The sequence below is a fragment of the Rhipicephalus microplus genome, chromosome 9, assembly GCF_043290135.1.
Source record: "Rhipicephalus microplus isolate Deutch F79 chromosome 9, USDA_Rmic, whole genome shotgun sequence".
Lineage (NCBI taxonomy): Eukaryota > Metazoa > Arthropoda > Arachnida > Ixodida > Ixodidae > Rhipicephalus > Rhipicephalus microplus.
Genome location: NC_134708.1, coordinates 28,330,502 through 28,345,241, shown reverse-complemented (window position 1 = coordinate 28,345,241; position 14,740 = coordinate 28,330,502). Strand labels below are relative to the sequence as shown.

Below are 14,740 nucleotides of genomic sequence, written 5' to 3'. Positions count from 1 at the left end.
GTGTATTTTTAAGGAGAAAAGCTCTCGATAATTCTAATGCGTTGGCATCAACAACAGTTAAGAAATGGTGTCAGTAGGGACTGTTCGCATTTGAAGTTTTACCAGTTAGCATTCAAAATAAATTACTGATATTATTTAATGAACATTGACTAGCAAAGCCAACAGGAACAAATGTGACACCTCGCTTTAACGTTAAGATTTATTGAAATGCACAAGTAGGCAGAGTGATGTTTGCTTTAGGATTCCTCACTTATGCGTGATAGACTAATCACTTATCACCTTCCATGTGCATTGGCCCCAGCGAGAATGGATGCAACATTTTGATGTCACATCTGTCAAATGCACCACACGACAGATCTTCTTGAAATAGGGTGCAGTGAATGCCATGAAAAAGTGACTACCGTAACAAATATATACCCCACTTCAATAATGTACTCCATACCATACCATACATATGAATATATATCCTTACACTTAAACCTCGATACAACGAACCAAGACATAAAGAAATATTAGTTACAATGAAGTAAATTAAGTATACTCTTGCAATAGATACAGTGTTCCAAATGTACCTATATAATTAACCTAATCTGCTGTAATATGCAACTTCGTTATAATGTAGTTCCGAGTGTATCGCTGTTGCGAGAGACAAGCAAAACAGGACTGGACTTACCCGGATAAGGTATCTGCCCGTGGGTGATGAGTTCGTAAAGCAAGATGCCGTAGGACCACACGTCGGACTTTATGGAAAACTTGCCGTACAGGGCTGCCTCGGGGGCTGTCCACTTGATGGGGAACTTGGCACCTGCACGCACGTGGATGCTCATCCTTCGTTAGGAGCCAGGGGATTGCTCAACTGACATTTCAGATTACGTCTAGCTTTTACACTAACACTTGGGGGTTTATGGTTATGATTAAGGTTTGGGGTGACCGGTCACTCCGATAACCACGAGTGTTGTCAAATGAAATGATTACGAATTCCTCCAGCTGACATCACGTTCACTTGCCCACTCTTTGCTTGAAGAAATAACCAACGAGTCACCCACAAGGCAATAACACACATTTTGACTGACGACTGTAACCTCTCTGCTCTCTTGATTTCTGGAGAGAAGTTAAGGTGGAATTGAAGCATGTACATACATAGCTGCCTATTTAGGCATGGGAGCACACCAAGTAAGTCATACCGTATTTACTCGCATAATCCTCGCACTTTTTTTCGTGGGAAACCGATGCAAAGTTGGGGGGTGCGAGAATTACATGGGGAAAACTTTCCACGAAAACGTACAGAGCGAAAAAGAAACAGAAGTGGCCGCAGGTTGGAATTCTCAGGCCAGAACAATGAAAGCACAGGTTCAACACAAGGCAAGATTTATTTGAGACACAAAAGGTGAAATCAAATAGTCGAGACTTAGAATACCGTACGCAAAGCTTGTGGGTGTAGCGGTAGCGTTCGTCACTCAACAGGAATTCGCAAAAGGTGAGCGAAGGACGTCAGTATTGGGCTGACGGCCATTTAACAGAATCGTCCGCAGTTGCCTTCTGAAGAAATAAAGTTAACCACCAATTCCAGTCTTAGGTACACGGAAGGCCCAACAAGTCTTGGTGGCTTTCAGCTGCCGTCACCAGTAGCGAACACAAAACCGGTCTACTCCGCAGGCCTATTGGCGGCCCTGTTGTCATTGTTTAGTGCATGTTCAATCACTTTCAACTTGAAAGCAGCCATGTAGCTTCCGTATCGCCCCATAAAGTAACAAGAATACAGACACAACATACAAATCACGCCGCAACGCGCACTTGCCACTTTGGCTTGGATTGGATTAGATTGAATATCAGTGCAATGATAGTACGCTCTATGCTTAGGAGATGGCGCCAGACGGCGAACGCTATCATCATCAGTGGCTGGAACGAGCAGACAACATTATTGTGGCAATTTTCAGGGGTGCGATAATTACTCGAGGAATAAAAGACATTGTATTTTTGTCTGGTGATGTTGGGGGTGTGAGAATTATGCGAGTGCGAGGATTAGGCGAGTAAATACGGTAGTTTACGATCTAAATTTGAAGTTTACATGCACCATTTCGTCAGTATATTACGAGTCTAGAATAAGTTGGGGGTGGGGAAGTGGTGTTAGAAATTCTTGACTGGGGGCTGCTTTGCCCCACCTTTTGTGGACCAGTTGGGGGAGGGCGTGTGTGCTCCCCCCACTCTCTTCAGTTAATTTGTAGCAGTTATCATTGGTAATAAACCAACCTCAACAAAAAAATAAAAGTAAGGCAAATTGCGTAACTCTAAAAGTAACAATACTGAACGTCTCCAAGCAAGTCAATGGCACATAACCACCGATGCAAAGACAAAACTGAACGCAATTATACAGCATTGCGTCTTCAGAAAACGTACGATAACATAGGTGGCAAGGCCACAGGCCAGCACCCACCTTGCCTTGCGGTGTACTCGGAGTCTTCGATGATCCTGGCCAGTCCAAAGTCCGCGACCTTGACCACGTTGTTCTCACCAACGAGAATGTTACGTGCAGCCAAGTCACGGTGGATTAACTGTTTGCTCTCCAGGTAGGCCATGCCGCTTGCAATCTGCACACATACACACACACAGAGAATGCTTGCTACAGAGACTTTGCAAAACCACAGAGTGGCACAAAAAATAACTTGTTCTTTTCTTGGGACTTGCAAGTCACTTCGTTGAATTCTATCACAGATAATCATGCTGCATTGATTAATAGGCTGCTTCAAGAAGAAGTGATCACGTTAGCTGCACACACAATATGTTAACCACACTTCAAATACACATCTTAACTTGTAAAACAAATGAATCTTTGTACGACCAATTACCAGTGAAGTTAGACATTCCAGCTATACAGCAGCTAGCTGAAAGCACCACACTAGCCAGAATGTGATCTCTAAAATGAAATCGTCACTTAAACAGAACTTCCTCTAATTTTGTACTCGGCTCCTGCACCCTTGTACATTGTTTCTTCACAAACAAAGCTAGTGTCAAAGAAGAAAACACACTATCAAAGTTTTTTTTCTTTTCTGTCACATTTACACATTAATTCTGTCTGCCTGGGATCCTTTCACAAGCACATAAAACCATATTTTAGCAAAAAAAAAAAAAAGTGGAACTTACTCGGACTCACTCGCGCAATATAGTTTGTGCTTAGAGATTGCTCGGACTGAGACCAACCATACTTTCCTTTATCCAGACTCACTCAGACTCAAACTCAGCAAACTATTACTCAGTGAGACTCACACTGACGGCTTGATCCAAGTCTGAATCCGAATCAACACAAGACTACCCTAATGTGTAACTAACATTTTCGATCACAGTGTCAACGCTCTTCAACACCAATATTTCACATAAAAGTTTGCCAACCTAGGCCTAAACATAAGTATATTGTCATGGGATTGCGATATCGATCAAGGAAGTCAGTCCAAGACGAGACTCTCTGTTCGGCTCAGCATTTTGCCAGGGAATGGAAAGTCAAACTACAGCCAATACACACTGTGCACCGATATCGGCGAATAGAATGTCGGCCGTCCATAATCTGCCTAGCAGTGAAGTGCATCGGCATTTGTATATATGCCATAGAAGATTCCAGCGTTATCACTAGCAGCCCCGTAAGTTACGGAAAAATAATGTTTGTGTTGTGCGCGCGATCACGCCGGGCGCAGTTTGCGAAAGGCAGCAGTTACACGTGTAATGGGGCAGTAACATAAAAACAGAAAGGAGCACGTGCGGCAATATACACAGAGGTGCCGCCACGTTGGAGAATAGCACACCTGTGAGGCCATGTCGATGAGCGTGGGAAGCTTGAGCGCACGACCACGAGGGCCCCGCAGGTGCTCGAGCAGCGAGCCATGGGCCATATATTCGGTGATGATGTAGATGGGCTCCTCCTTGGAGCAGACGGCATAGAGCGAGACTAGCCTCTCGTGCCTGAACTTCTTCATGATGGCCGCCTCCTGGAGGAACGCCGCCGGGTCCATTGTGCCTGGCTTCAGCGTCTTGATGGCCACCTCCGTGCTGCCCTTCCATACGCCTGCAATCAAATGCCGAGTGAAGCGACAAAGTTCGCAACACTGGACCAGTTTGAAGACCGCACGAAGCCACTGCACCACAACACATTAAACTAGATGGAAAATTAAATAATAATAATAATAAAAAAGAATTGCTGACGATTATGACCCTCACTAATGTGAAATGTGACAAGGCCATATGCATCTTTTGATCTAGCGATATACAACCGGGAGGAACAATTTGATAGAGAAAAGTATGCACATGCACAGCTATACGCATTTTTCATCTAGTGATGCACTATTAGGGGGAAGAATTTGATAGAAATATGTACAAACATCCAGTTACAGGCAATTCGGTATTTTTATATTGTTTTCATTACCTGTTACACATTTCTGTGTTTTCACAATGCCTACTGCTGTCGAAGACTGATTTTTTATTCCTTATACTTCTTTAGTATTGAAAAAAATTATTGTCCATGTTTTCGTGACACAAAATGCACAACAGAACAAAAGCCTCGCGTGGCATGAGTGAGATCTTTTACTAAGCACATTCACTCAGTTATGGAGAGAGGCAATGGAAGATGCTAAACACAGGTACGGGTGCCTAAGAGTTGCTCCCAAAAAAAATCTGGAGCTTTCAAATGAATAAACTATCATACTGCCACCCTATTCTCGTGGTAAACCACGAATAGAGAATGATGACGTTCGAACTGGGCAGTGACATCACAAGAACGACACGACCAGAAGGACAGCCTACGTCATAGTTCGTCATCGAACTGCGAATAGGCTTACGAAGCATGCCATTGTGGGGATGCCGGGATAATAACTAGGGGTGCGTGATTATATGAAATTTATAGTATGAATAGACTAGTTCATGCCTATTCGAATTAAAGTTCACTATTTCGATCTTTTCGTGGAATATTTCAGAGTCCAGAGAAAATGGGAACACAGTTATGAGGACCACTCCAAATGAATCTACCGCAGTATATTTGCTGTTACACAGCAGTTCCTAATGAATGCCCAGTGCACGTAATGATGCATAAGGCATGTTTGGAAATTCGTTAAGGTTCATCACTTTTCCCGATATCCCTAGAGCTACCATCCCTCATAGGGAAAGCATGGTGCTCAAGCGATGTGCTTTGCTTGGTTGGCACTAACAACACTGTAAGGAAATCTGGAAACATTTCCATAATACCACTGCTAAGCTACCCCCTGATAATTCAGATCAATTGTTCATTGTTTACATAAAAGATAGGCAAACGACATGAACAAAAGATAGTGCGAGATCCTCATTTACTTGGCCATCAAAATTTGAGTGGCATTACACATTTACAAGAAGCTGAGGATGTTTTAGGTGGCATGCTCACCTATCTAACCTGGCAAGACCTGTAAATAATTCATTGTGGACCTGTCATTGTGGTAACATATCTGCTATGGACTTTGAAAAATCTTCGCATCTGACTTCATTTCGTAAATCCAAATGCACTCAATATCATACTTGACTCTACTATACTGCTTCCACACTTGAATTCAAATCATCCTGAAGTTTTTTGAAGGGACCCTGAAATGGCTTTTTGAAGTTTTGTCAGTGTTTATAGGCAAGAGCATCATCGAATCATTCGCACCACAAATTTAGAAGCCCGCCGTATATGATTGCCGCTATGGACAATTATATAAATCTGTGCTTTCCTCCTTACCCCTCTCTGGCCTCTTAAACTCACTCACATCCTGGCACAGACGCACTGGCATCCCTGGTTATCGCAGCCCCCTCATCAGCACACTCGATGGTTTGAGCTTTGCCCAGTCATGGCATCCGAGATTGCACGCGATCTCAGAGACTATAGCTCAGTGCATCCGGCAGCATGCACGCCGTCTAGAAACTACAGGTGCTGCCACCCTACAAGCCGATTTTTTTTCCGTGCATTTCACAGCCAATCAGATCAGGAGCAAAGGTGACATCGTGCTACCAGAGGATGTCATACTATGAATGGACGATTGAAAACGCGTTTGGCTGACCCGCAGTGACCGGCAGCGATTTGCAGCTTTAAAGCATAGTAATAAGTTACATAATTGACGCAGAGAGCTTAATTAAGGACGGACGCGGCAATGAAAATTATCTTTGTTATTTATGAAGCCAAAGGGATGAAATTCGGCATGCAGATGTCACTTGTTGTGCTGATATCGTAACTGAAATCAGTTTTGAGCAATCTAATGCAAGTTTTGAGTTACAACACTCGATAGACTCTCATTGTCATCTTAAAATTAATTAGCTAATTAGACCTAAGTCAGCTAAAATTTTGCATAAGGATATTCACAAGGGTTCATTTTGTGCCGTAATGCTATTAGGTTATTTTCAATATTTAAGTAAGCACACAAACATTTTTTGAAATGTCCTGGACATATTGTCTTGCCCACAACTTTTACAAAATGGCAATTACAAAAGTCTGTATGATGTGCACACAGATATGGACAGCTTCATGACACTCACCAATGTCTTACAATTTAAGTGCAGAAAATGGAATGGCTATAGTTTAATTTGTTGTGAAACAGCACAGGGATAACTGAGAGCAACTGCTCAAAAAATGAAAGCTGAGAAAATGGAGCTCAAAGACATTGGAGCTAGAAGCTCATAAAACGGAACTCTCAAGGAAGCTGGCTTTATTTTTTATTGGAGAAAGAAATGCAGCATTGATGCTATCTTGAGCTTCAATTTGTCCTCGTTATGATGATGCCAGTATGGTGGCACTATGCCTAGAAAAAGTTTCAAAGTTGCATTTTGCTATGTCCAATTCTCACATAGCTTTTGACAACAGCCAACCAGTAAAATGCTTCTTTCTCAACTTCTACTACTTATTTTGGTCTAAAATAACACTATGATGTAAAACATGGTCTCAGAATTACAGAAAAAATTAATTGAAAAACTGAACATTTTGACCAAATTTACCATTTACATTGCCACGTCCCCCGTTAAATTAGTCATGAAATGACCTTGAGGACTTCACTACCGGCTCAATGTGATCGTACAATATCGCCAAAACACTTTCAGGGTCTTCTTAACTTCCATCTGAATTTTTGAATACAAGCATTTTTAGGGTGGCTCCCAGTCGAGATGTGGCCAAGTGTCACACATGTCCCGTTTATTAGGGAGGCGATCGCCGGGCTAATTCCAAGAGCCGAAGTATCGGCCCCCCGAACCGCACCACGAAAGCGTGGACAATTTAGAAGTGGTCCTTTTTGGTGCGCCAGCGGACGCCGGCTGTGGCCCAAAGAACAAGTCAGAGCCGAGAGTTGATAAACAAACAAATTATATTCTCAATAATGGCAGATCGAAAACAATACATAAAAATGCACACTCCACACTAGTTGCATACAATATGTCACCAATCAAACCAATCGATCAACGTACTACACAATACAATCAGCCACACTCAAAACAACGGACACAGACAACAATACGCACTACAATGCAGTCGCATGCATTGAACAACCAAGACACTTAAGGACTAAAGAGATTGAAAACCTATTCAGTCCAAAGTCCTTGGAACAAAAGTCTGAATGATACTCTTCCGAGAATCACTCACTCAAAGTCCAGCGTTGTTGTCGTTCCGTAGCTCTCGAAGTTTCTCTTCCAGGAAACCTCGCGTCCTCAAATGGCCACTCTCCAAGCTTCAAGCTTCTTCGCCGGAAATCCGTCGGCTTCACACACGCAGCTGTTGCCCGCGTCTTCGCTCGATGGCGGTAAACCCACGCTCTTGCCTGTAGCTCGAGCCGTCCCTACGGACCAAAAAACTTCGCCGACTACACGGCGGAATTCCTACGCGCTCTGGCGCTCACTTCCGTCTCCTCCTGCTTTCTCGTCTCGGCTGCTCGATTAAATACGTTCCGCGCCACCTTCCAGAATGTTCTCCTCATTTCGTCGGCGCGACGCGCAGCGAAGGCTGGGGAGAGGCACGAGACGGTTCGACTGCCCTCTCCTGAGGGTGATTCACTCGGTCTGACCCCGCCCCGTTCGTTCTGGAAATTTCTAGCGCTTGCCCGGCCGCCGCTGTGGGGTGAGGAGGTTCGTCTGCGAAGCCGTGCTTCTGCGGGGAGAGCGCGCGCCCGGGAGCCTTGGATGTTTGCTTTCTCTTTTTTTTTTCTTTTTACCTCGCGGCGTTTCTGCCGCTCGTTGTCGCAAGGATTTGGCGGCGCGCTCTTTTTTAGCGCTCGTTCTGTGACACCAAGACAACTGGCAACTGAACGCACGGCACTGTGCTCTCCAGAGCAACGCCGCACGAGCCCCTGAACAACTCTGGCGGCTGACGAAAGAGTGAACAAAGGACGTTTTGCGACACTCACCATACCAGACCTCGCCAAAGTTGCCGCTTCCCAACTTTCGGAGGAGCTGCACTGCACTGCGCGGGATCTCCCACTCGTCGCGCGTCTCTGGCGACAGGTCCCACACCACAGGCTTGGGCTTGGGACACGCAATCGTGAGCTTGTGGCACAAGCCATTTGCACCTTCTGCAAGTGCACAAATGAGACGGTATGCAGCGGAGGTTTCGGGGGGGGGGGGGGGGGGGGGGGGCTTACAAGAGTGTTTCAGAGGCGCCCTGGATCACTAAGAAGTATAGTACCTGAGGATTGATACGTGAAAATATAGGGCTGTGTACTACGCTCAAGCCTCATTATAACAAAGTTGCACCTTACACGAAATAAGTTCATCATATTCAAAAATTTGTTATAAACTTTTACTCTAAACAATGTATCTGTTCCAAGGCTATTTTTCTTTTACTTCATTGTAACCAACATTTCCTAATATCCGGGGGTGTTATATTGAGCTTTAAGTATACAGTGATGCTACTGAGGGCTTTTGATTTAAGACGACTTTTGGAGTGGCAAAGTTTTCATTTTGGAGCACTTTTGAGCAGTAAAAAAGTTCCATCTTGGAGCACTTTGGAGCAGCTAATTTCATGTGCTGCTGTACACTTGAGAAGCAAGGTGCGTTGAAAATCGAGCACTTGAGTAAGTATCATGTGGAAGTTAGGCATACCTAGAAATATTTCGACGTATTGCAAACCTCATGGCGAAAATCACCTCGAAGGTATTCCATCTTTCACTCGCTAATGGAAAAATAAGGGCGTCATGCACTTGGGTGTTTTCGAGTAATGTCTTCAAAGATTTTCTTTTCGATACTAGCAAATGAACAAGGTACTGTACACTGAAAATCGTAATTTATGAAATATAACACTGAATATATTTACGTGTTGATCAGCGAAATCGGTCGACCGACGTCGCGACATAAAACAGTGCATCAATGCTAAAGATTCACACACCTGTCGCAAATGAATTCCTCTAAGAAGACTTGAAGGTTCGACTGTGTATGTACAACGCTCACAGACTGAAACGCAACAATTACGACTAAGCAACGCGCACAATTCGATTTACGCCGTCTCGGTGCAATTTCGAATCTGGACATTTACATCGGAGCCAACGTTACATTTAACAGCCAAATTCACAGCACCATGATGCTGCTAACTTGAGCTATTTCAAATGCAAATCTTATACGAAAAGTTATGCCTTGTTCTCATTTGAGAGTATGTACTGTGCAGTTCATAGACTGACTACTTGGTTACTGTTTGTGTAAATGAACATGGAACTGGAACAATGCCTACCAATTTATTATGTTCGTTGTGTTGTTTGTAACATTAGAAGTACGGCTACATAGTATACAATAACATGTTAATAGTCTTCGGATTCATGTGCCGGACTACAGTAAACGAAAAAATCGTGCAATGTTTCTAGACTCGCCTTCTAGCCATAAGATAACCACAACTTCATAACAACAGAACTGTGTTTCAGTAATTACATGACTAGAGCAAAATTGTAAACTAGTACGTTATCCAAAGTACGGAGTAAAATGCCATTGTGTACTGCTTTCCGCGAAGCCAATGCACCACCCACCCATGTAGTAGGAGATGAGCTCTTGGAGTGTGGAGAAGGTCTTCTTAGTGGTGACGAAGAAGCCACCGTTGTCCATGGTCTTCACTTTGTAGTGCTTCACGTGGTCCCCCTTGGTTGGTTCGAAGTCGCGGATTGACAGTGAGAACGCCCCTGCGCGAGGAGATATACCAGACTTTTTTTTTAGAAGCCTGTATCACACTGGCGACTCGTATTAGCGTCCTGTATCACTTTTCAATGGCACGGTTATGTAAACCTATGCCAGATCGGAGTCGCCAGATGTCACTGAGCTAACAATCAAATTATTTTTGTACAGCTCCCTCATACAAAGGGAAGCAATTTAGAATATTAGCAGCGATAAGGTGACAGTACCTGTTGTCTGCTCACTGTTTCGAATGAGGAATGTGCCCCTCGGGTTGGAGGCAAGCATGAGCATCTTCTCAGCGTCCTTCCGCGACACCTTGCCGAAGAACCAGCTGCAAAAAGGACAAAACGTGACACTCTATACACCGATAAACACAATGTTCGCTTACGTTAATATGACCCGAGCTGAAGACCTTGGTGTTGAACTAAACGATCTGAGGATCAATGCGCCAAACAGCTTGTGCTGTCACGTTTCGGAAGTTAAGCATTGCCCCGGTAATTTAAACATTCATTTCACTGAAGTCAAGAACTGCCACGGCAACATATGCATTTGCATTTTTGAGCTAAAACATTGCCGTTGCTTAAGTCTTTCCAGTTAAAAATCGACATTACACAATCATGTCTTAGTGGTTGAGAGCTGCCACAGCAGATTACATTTGCAAATCTATAAAGTTGAGCATTGCAACTTACGCTTTCACATCTTGAAAGTATTACGGGCCAAATTTGAACGCAAAGGGAAAGGTGATAAGGAAAGCGAGAGAGAAATATACACCCAAACATCGACATAACAAAGCCGAATATTACAATATATTGATTATAACAAAGTAAATGAAGAGTACTTTTGTAATAGATATAAGGTTGGGAATATAATCTTATAACGAATTTTCAGATATAACGAACTTACTTTCATGTAACGTGCAACTTTAGTTATAATGAGCCTTGAGTGTACATAAGAGGCAGAAAATGATAAACTTACTCTTCGCTCTCTACGGTCTTCTCAAAAGCCACGTAGTTCTGTGGAATGTAGCCAGTCTGCGTGCCATTCAACTGCTTGGCATGCCACCAGTCCTGGTCACTGGAACGGCAGCGTCGACAAAACACTAATCAAGCACTACAAACGCGGTCCCTTGCACTGTGTGCAACGCTTTTTTTCGAGTGTTCGAACATGCTCTGTTGTTAGTTCTGTGTTAGTCATCGAGAATCTCAAGAAACGCCAACACATTCATCATAACTAAAGGCCGTGAAATTCATGACTCAAACTGTGTCCACAGCGTTTATAATTATTCTTTCTCTTTTTTCCTCCTTTGGAAAACCCCGTGAGAGCTGTGGCGATCGCTCAGACGCACTTGAAACGCAGATAATATCCCACAGAGAGAACAAAACCGCGGGAATGACATGTCGAAGAAGCACCAAGAGTGTGACATCTATGACCAATTGCACCGCAATGAGCGTGACACGACAACTGTGTTTGAGTCCACTCCACTACCACTTGAATGACGTTAATTGTTTGTCAAGCACCACGGTCGCAATATTTGTGACGAGCGAATTGCATCCAAAGCATCTGTTTACGAGCAGAAACGAATGCAGTGAGTGGTAACTTGCCACTGCATTCATCACCAAGAAGCATCAGTTACTATGCCTCGCGAATGTCATACCCACTATAAATGTGACAATGATTCAAAATGTGCTGAAAGATTTCGTCTGCAAGCAAAGTACGACTTTCCGCTGCGAGCGTTCAAATGCACTCAATCAACACTCGCCAAGAAGCCCCGACACCAAGACCACATCAATGACATGTTTCTCATGACAAACGTGTCACTAGTGACAAAATTGTACTGCTGTGTCTCAAGTCAATTATGCTTCAAATCATGTCATGACTCGAGGCATAACTGTATCAAAGGCATTCATTTATGAGCACTACATGAGAGCTGTACGTATCGTTCGAGTAAGCTCGACAGCTGCTCAGCTTTCAGAAAGAATCGTGCCCCACGAATGTGACACTCGCCACTAGAAAACTGTCACGAGAGGACCGTGGTTCTCGTGCGACTGCTGCTTACCTATCGTTGAGAATTTGAAGCCGGTCTCCCTTCCTAAAGCTGAGATCACCATCGTCCCTCGCATTGTAGGTGTAAAGAGCCACTACCACCTTGCCTGCAATGGCAACAAAGAAACACGATACCCATTGGTGCACCAGCATTCACAGCATCTCGAAGGCACAGGCACATAAGCTGAAAGCTCGCAATGAGAAAGCTGGCCCAAATAACAATCTTGACTGCTCTAATCAGCTGATGACATTTTCTCCATTTAGTTATGAACTATAAATCGCCATGGTAGCACAGCACACGAAGCGTCGCGCTGCTAAACTTGAGGGCACATGTTGAATAGCCGGCTACGATGGCTGCATTTATAGATGAAATCCACCAGAGATATGTCGCAAAAATGCTGTGACGTCGTCGGGTGTTTGGTTTCATGTGGTAGGCAAAAGCCACTGTGTCTACCGCAGTTGTTTTTCACTGGTGCGCGCGCTGTTTGTGCTCATGCAGTATAGAAGAAATGCTGTATTGACGAGCTGTCACAGTATTACTATTTGCGAGGGAAAGCACAAGAAAGATGGGCTAGCTTTTTTTTTTCTGGTTTTCTGTTTACATAACTGTTTCAGAAGATTGGCCGCAGCATTGAAACATGTAAACTCGCCTTCGACCCCGCTTCATCGGTTACGTTTTGGAGCGGCTTACCCAGCAAAAACGATTAGCTCAGTCAAGCGTTTGTCGTAATGTGCTGACTGCACTTTTTGGAACAAGCTTTGCGTGGGACCATAGCTAGCAAATTTACCTCAAAGCACCTGAACGTTGTGGATAGCAATGCCATATGCGAAAAAATGCAAAATATTTTTTGAGGTTGCTGATATAACTGCAGAAGTCTGAGACGCGTCAAAACGATTTCATTATACTCGGGTGAACTCAAGCTATCACTCAGTCAAGAGGCATGCGTTTCTTTCTGCGTGAACACTGGTAATTAACGCAGCAGCGAACGAAAGGATGAATTAGACTATGCTTTTCCTGTGCATTTGGGGCTGCGATGACACACCGTGTGTCGGGCAGGGCCGTTCTGGCTGCGGTGCTCTTCACGAGCTTTTCAAGTCGGCGAAAATTCACAGAAAGAACAGTGACAGGGAAACTTGCGGAGTCCGTTTACGGTGCATGCGCATTTTGCGGACCGGACATGAGTGTACGAATTCAGCCGCGGTCTTGACAAGTACCTAACCACATTTTCTTAGCATGTAGTTGAAGCATTATCGCAAGGGTACTGAGGATGAACGTCACCGAGATCACCCCTGGTCGTTTGCATGAATAACTTCTTTGGCACATTCGTTACATGCGAGGATTTACCAAAATGATTCGTGGCTATGTATTTTTACACCACGCATTTGCATATTGTATCCTAAAGCTTTTTGCTGAGCTGGGTTTGTCGTTCTTGCATTAGTTAACAAATGAAAATGTATATGTGTGACCTAGACTGCTGCAACGGCGATGACGTTTTGCAACGTTAAATTAACACGTACGTGACGTAGACTGCCGCAACAGCGATGACATTTCGCAAATGAGCCACATTCCCACCCTTAATATACCTCATGTTTTAATGAGGCTCTCAAAGCCAGAGCCACACATTGACAAGGCTCATGTGTTTATTTCAGAGCCCCTCTTGCAACCACTGCAACTGGTGCCTCTGTTGCGGCCACCGCTTCCAAGCATGCGGGAGGCGCCGACACGCGCCGTGCTCGGAGGCAGCTTCTGCCTCTGCTGCACCAGTTGTCACGTGGTCATAGAAGGTAGTAGCGCGCTTTTGGCTGGGACAGCTGGACGAAGCCTACGTGCCGCGATGCCGCTACAACAAACCTACATATATCGACGGCGCCTAGCTCTGTTTACAAACATGGAACAGGTCTACAAGGGCAAAATGCAAAGAACACTCATGTCCTTACATTTAGGTGCACGTTAAAGAACCACAGGCGGTCAAAGTTTACTCGCGGTCTTCCACTACGGCATGCCTTATAATTCTATCATGGCTTGGACACATAAAGACTCAGCACACAAACCTCGATATAACGAACCTAGATGTAATGAAATACTAATGATAACAAAGTAAATGAAGAATGGTATAAGTATACATTTATAACAAATTTTCTGATTTAACAAACTTATTTTTGTGTATGGTATAACTTTGTTATAATGAGGTTTGAGTGTATTATAATTACTATAAAGTATAAAGCATGCACAAAAGGAGGTCTCTAAGCGTGTTGCTGTAGGGGGAAGACCCCTTTGCTAATGCTTAGAAATGGGAACAACAAGTTATTATAGCAGAGGGTTGTTGCAGCATTCGTCATGTAAATGTGTGCGTAAGTATCCCAATAATAAAACTTGAGATCGAAAATAAGCATAATGGCGTGGACCCAGTCATGATTACAGATACTGCAAAAAAGCGCACAAATTAAACATGAGTTACTGCTATAGACTGTCATATTGCAGGACTAAGGGAAGAAGTAGCACTTTTTAGATGGAGCCACAGTATGCTTTTGTTATGTGCATATGACAGCTAATAACTAGGCATTCTCTTTTCCAATACTA

The 14,740-nt window shown here is 43.8% G+C and overlaps 1 protein-coding gene across 2 annotated transcripts in view; it reads right to left on the bottom strand.

The window, feature by feature from the left end:
- Positions 1-14,740, bottom strand: part of LOC119163644 (Tyrosine-protein kinase Src64B) — a 34,675-nt gene that overhangs the window by 9,465 nt on the left and 10,470 nt on the right. For both annotated transcript variants that reach the window (XM_075873391.1, XM_075873390.1), the window contains exons 4-11: positions 12,173-12,266; positions 11,092-11,190; positions 10,344-10,447; positions 9,975-10,124; positions 8,370-8,534; positions 3,795-4,054; positions 2,435-2,588; positions 674-805 (exon numbers count right to left, since the gene is read on the bottom strand). In XM_075873391.1, coding sequence (XP_075729506.1) covers positions 674-805; positions 2,435-2,588; positions 3,795-4,054; positions 8,370-8,534; positions 9,975-10,124; positions 10,344-10,447; positions 11,092-11,190; positions 12,173-12,266 — 1,158 coding nt within the window. The remainder of the gene's footprint in view (positions 1-673; positions 806-2,434; positions 2,589-3,794; positions 4,055-8,369; positions 8,535-9,974; positions 10,125-10,343; positions 10,448-11,091; positions 11,191-12,172; positions 12,267-14,740) is intronic.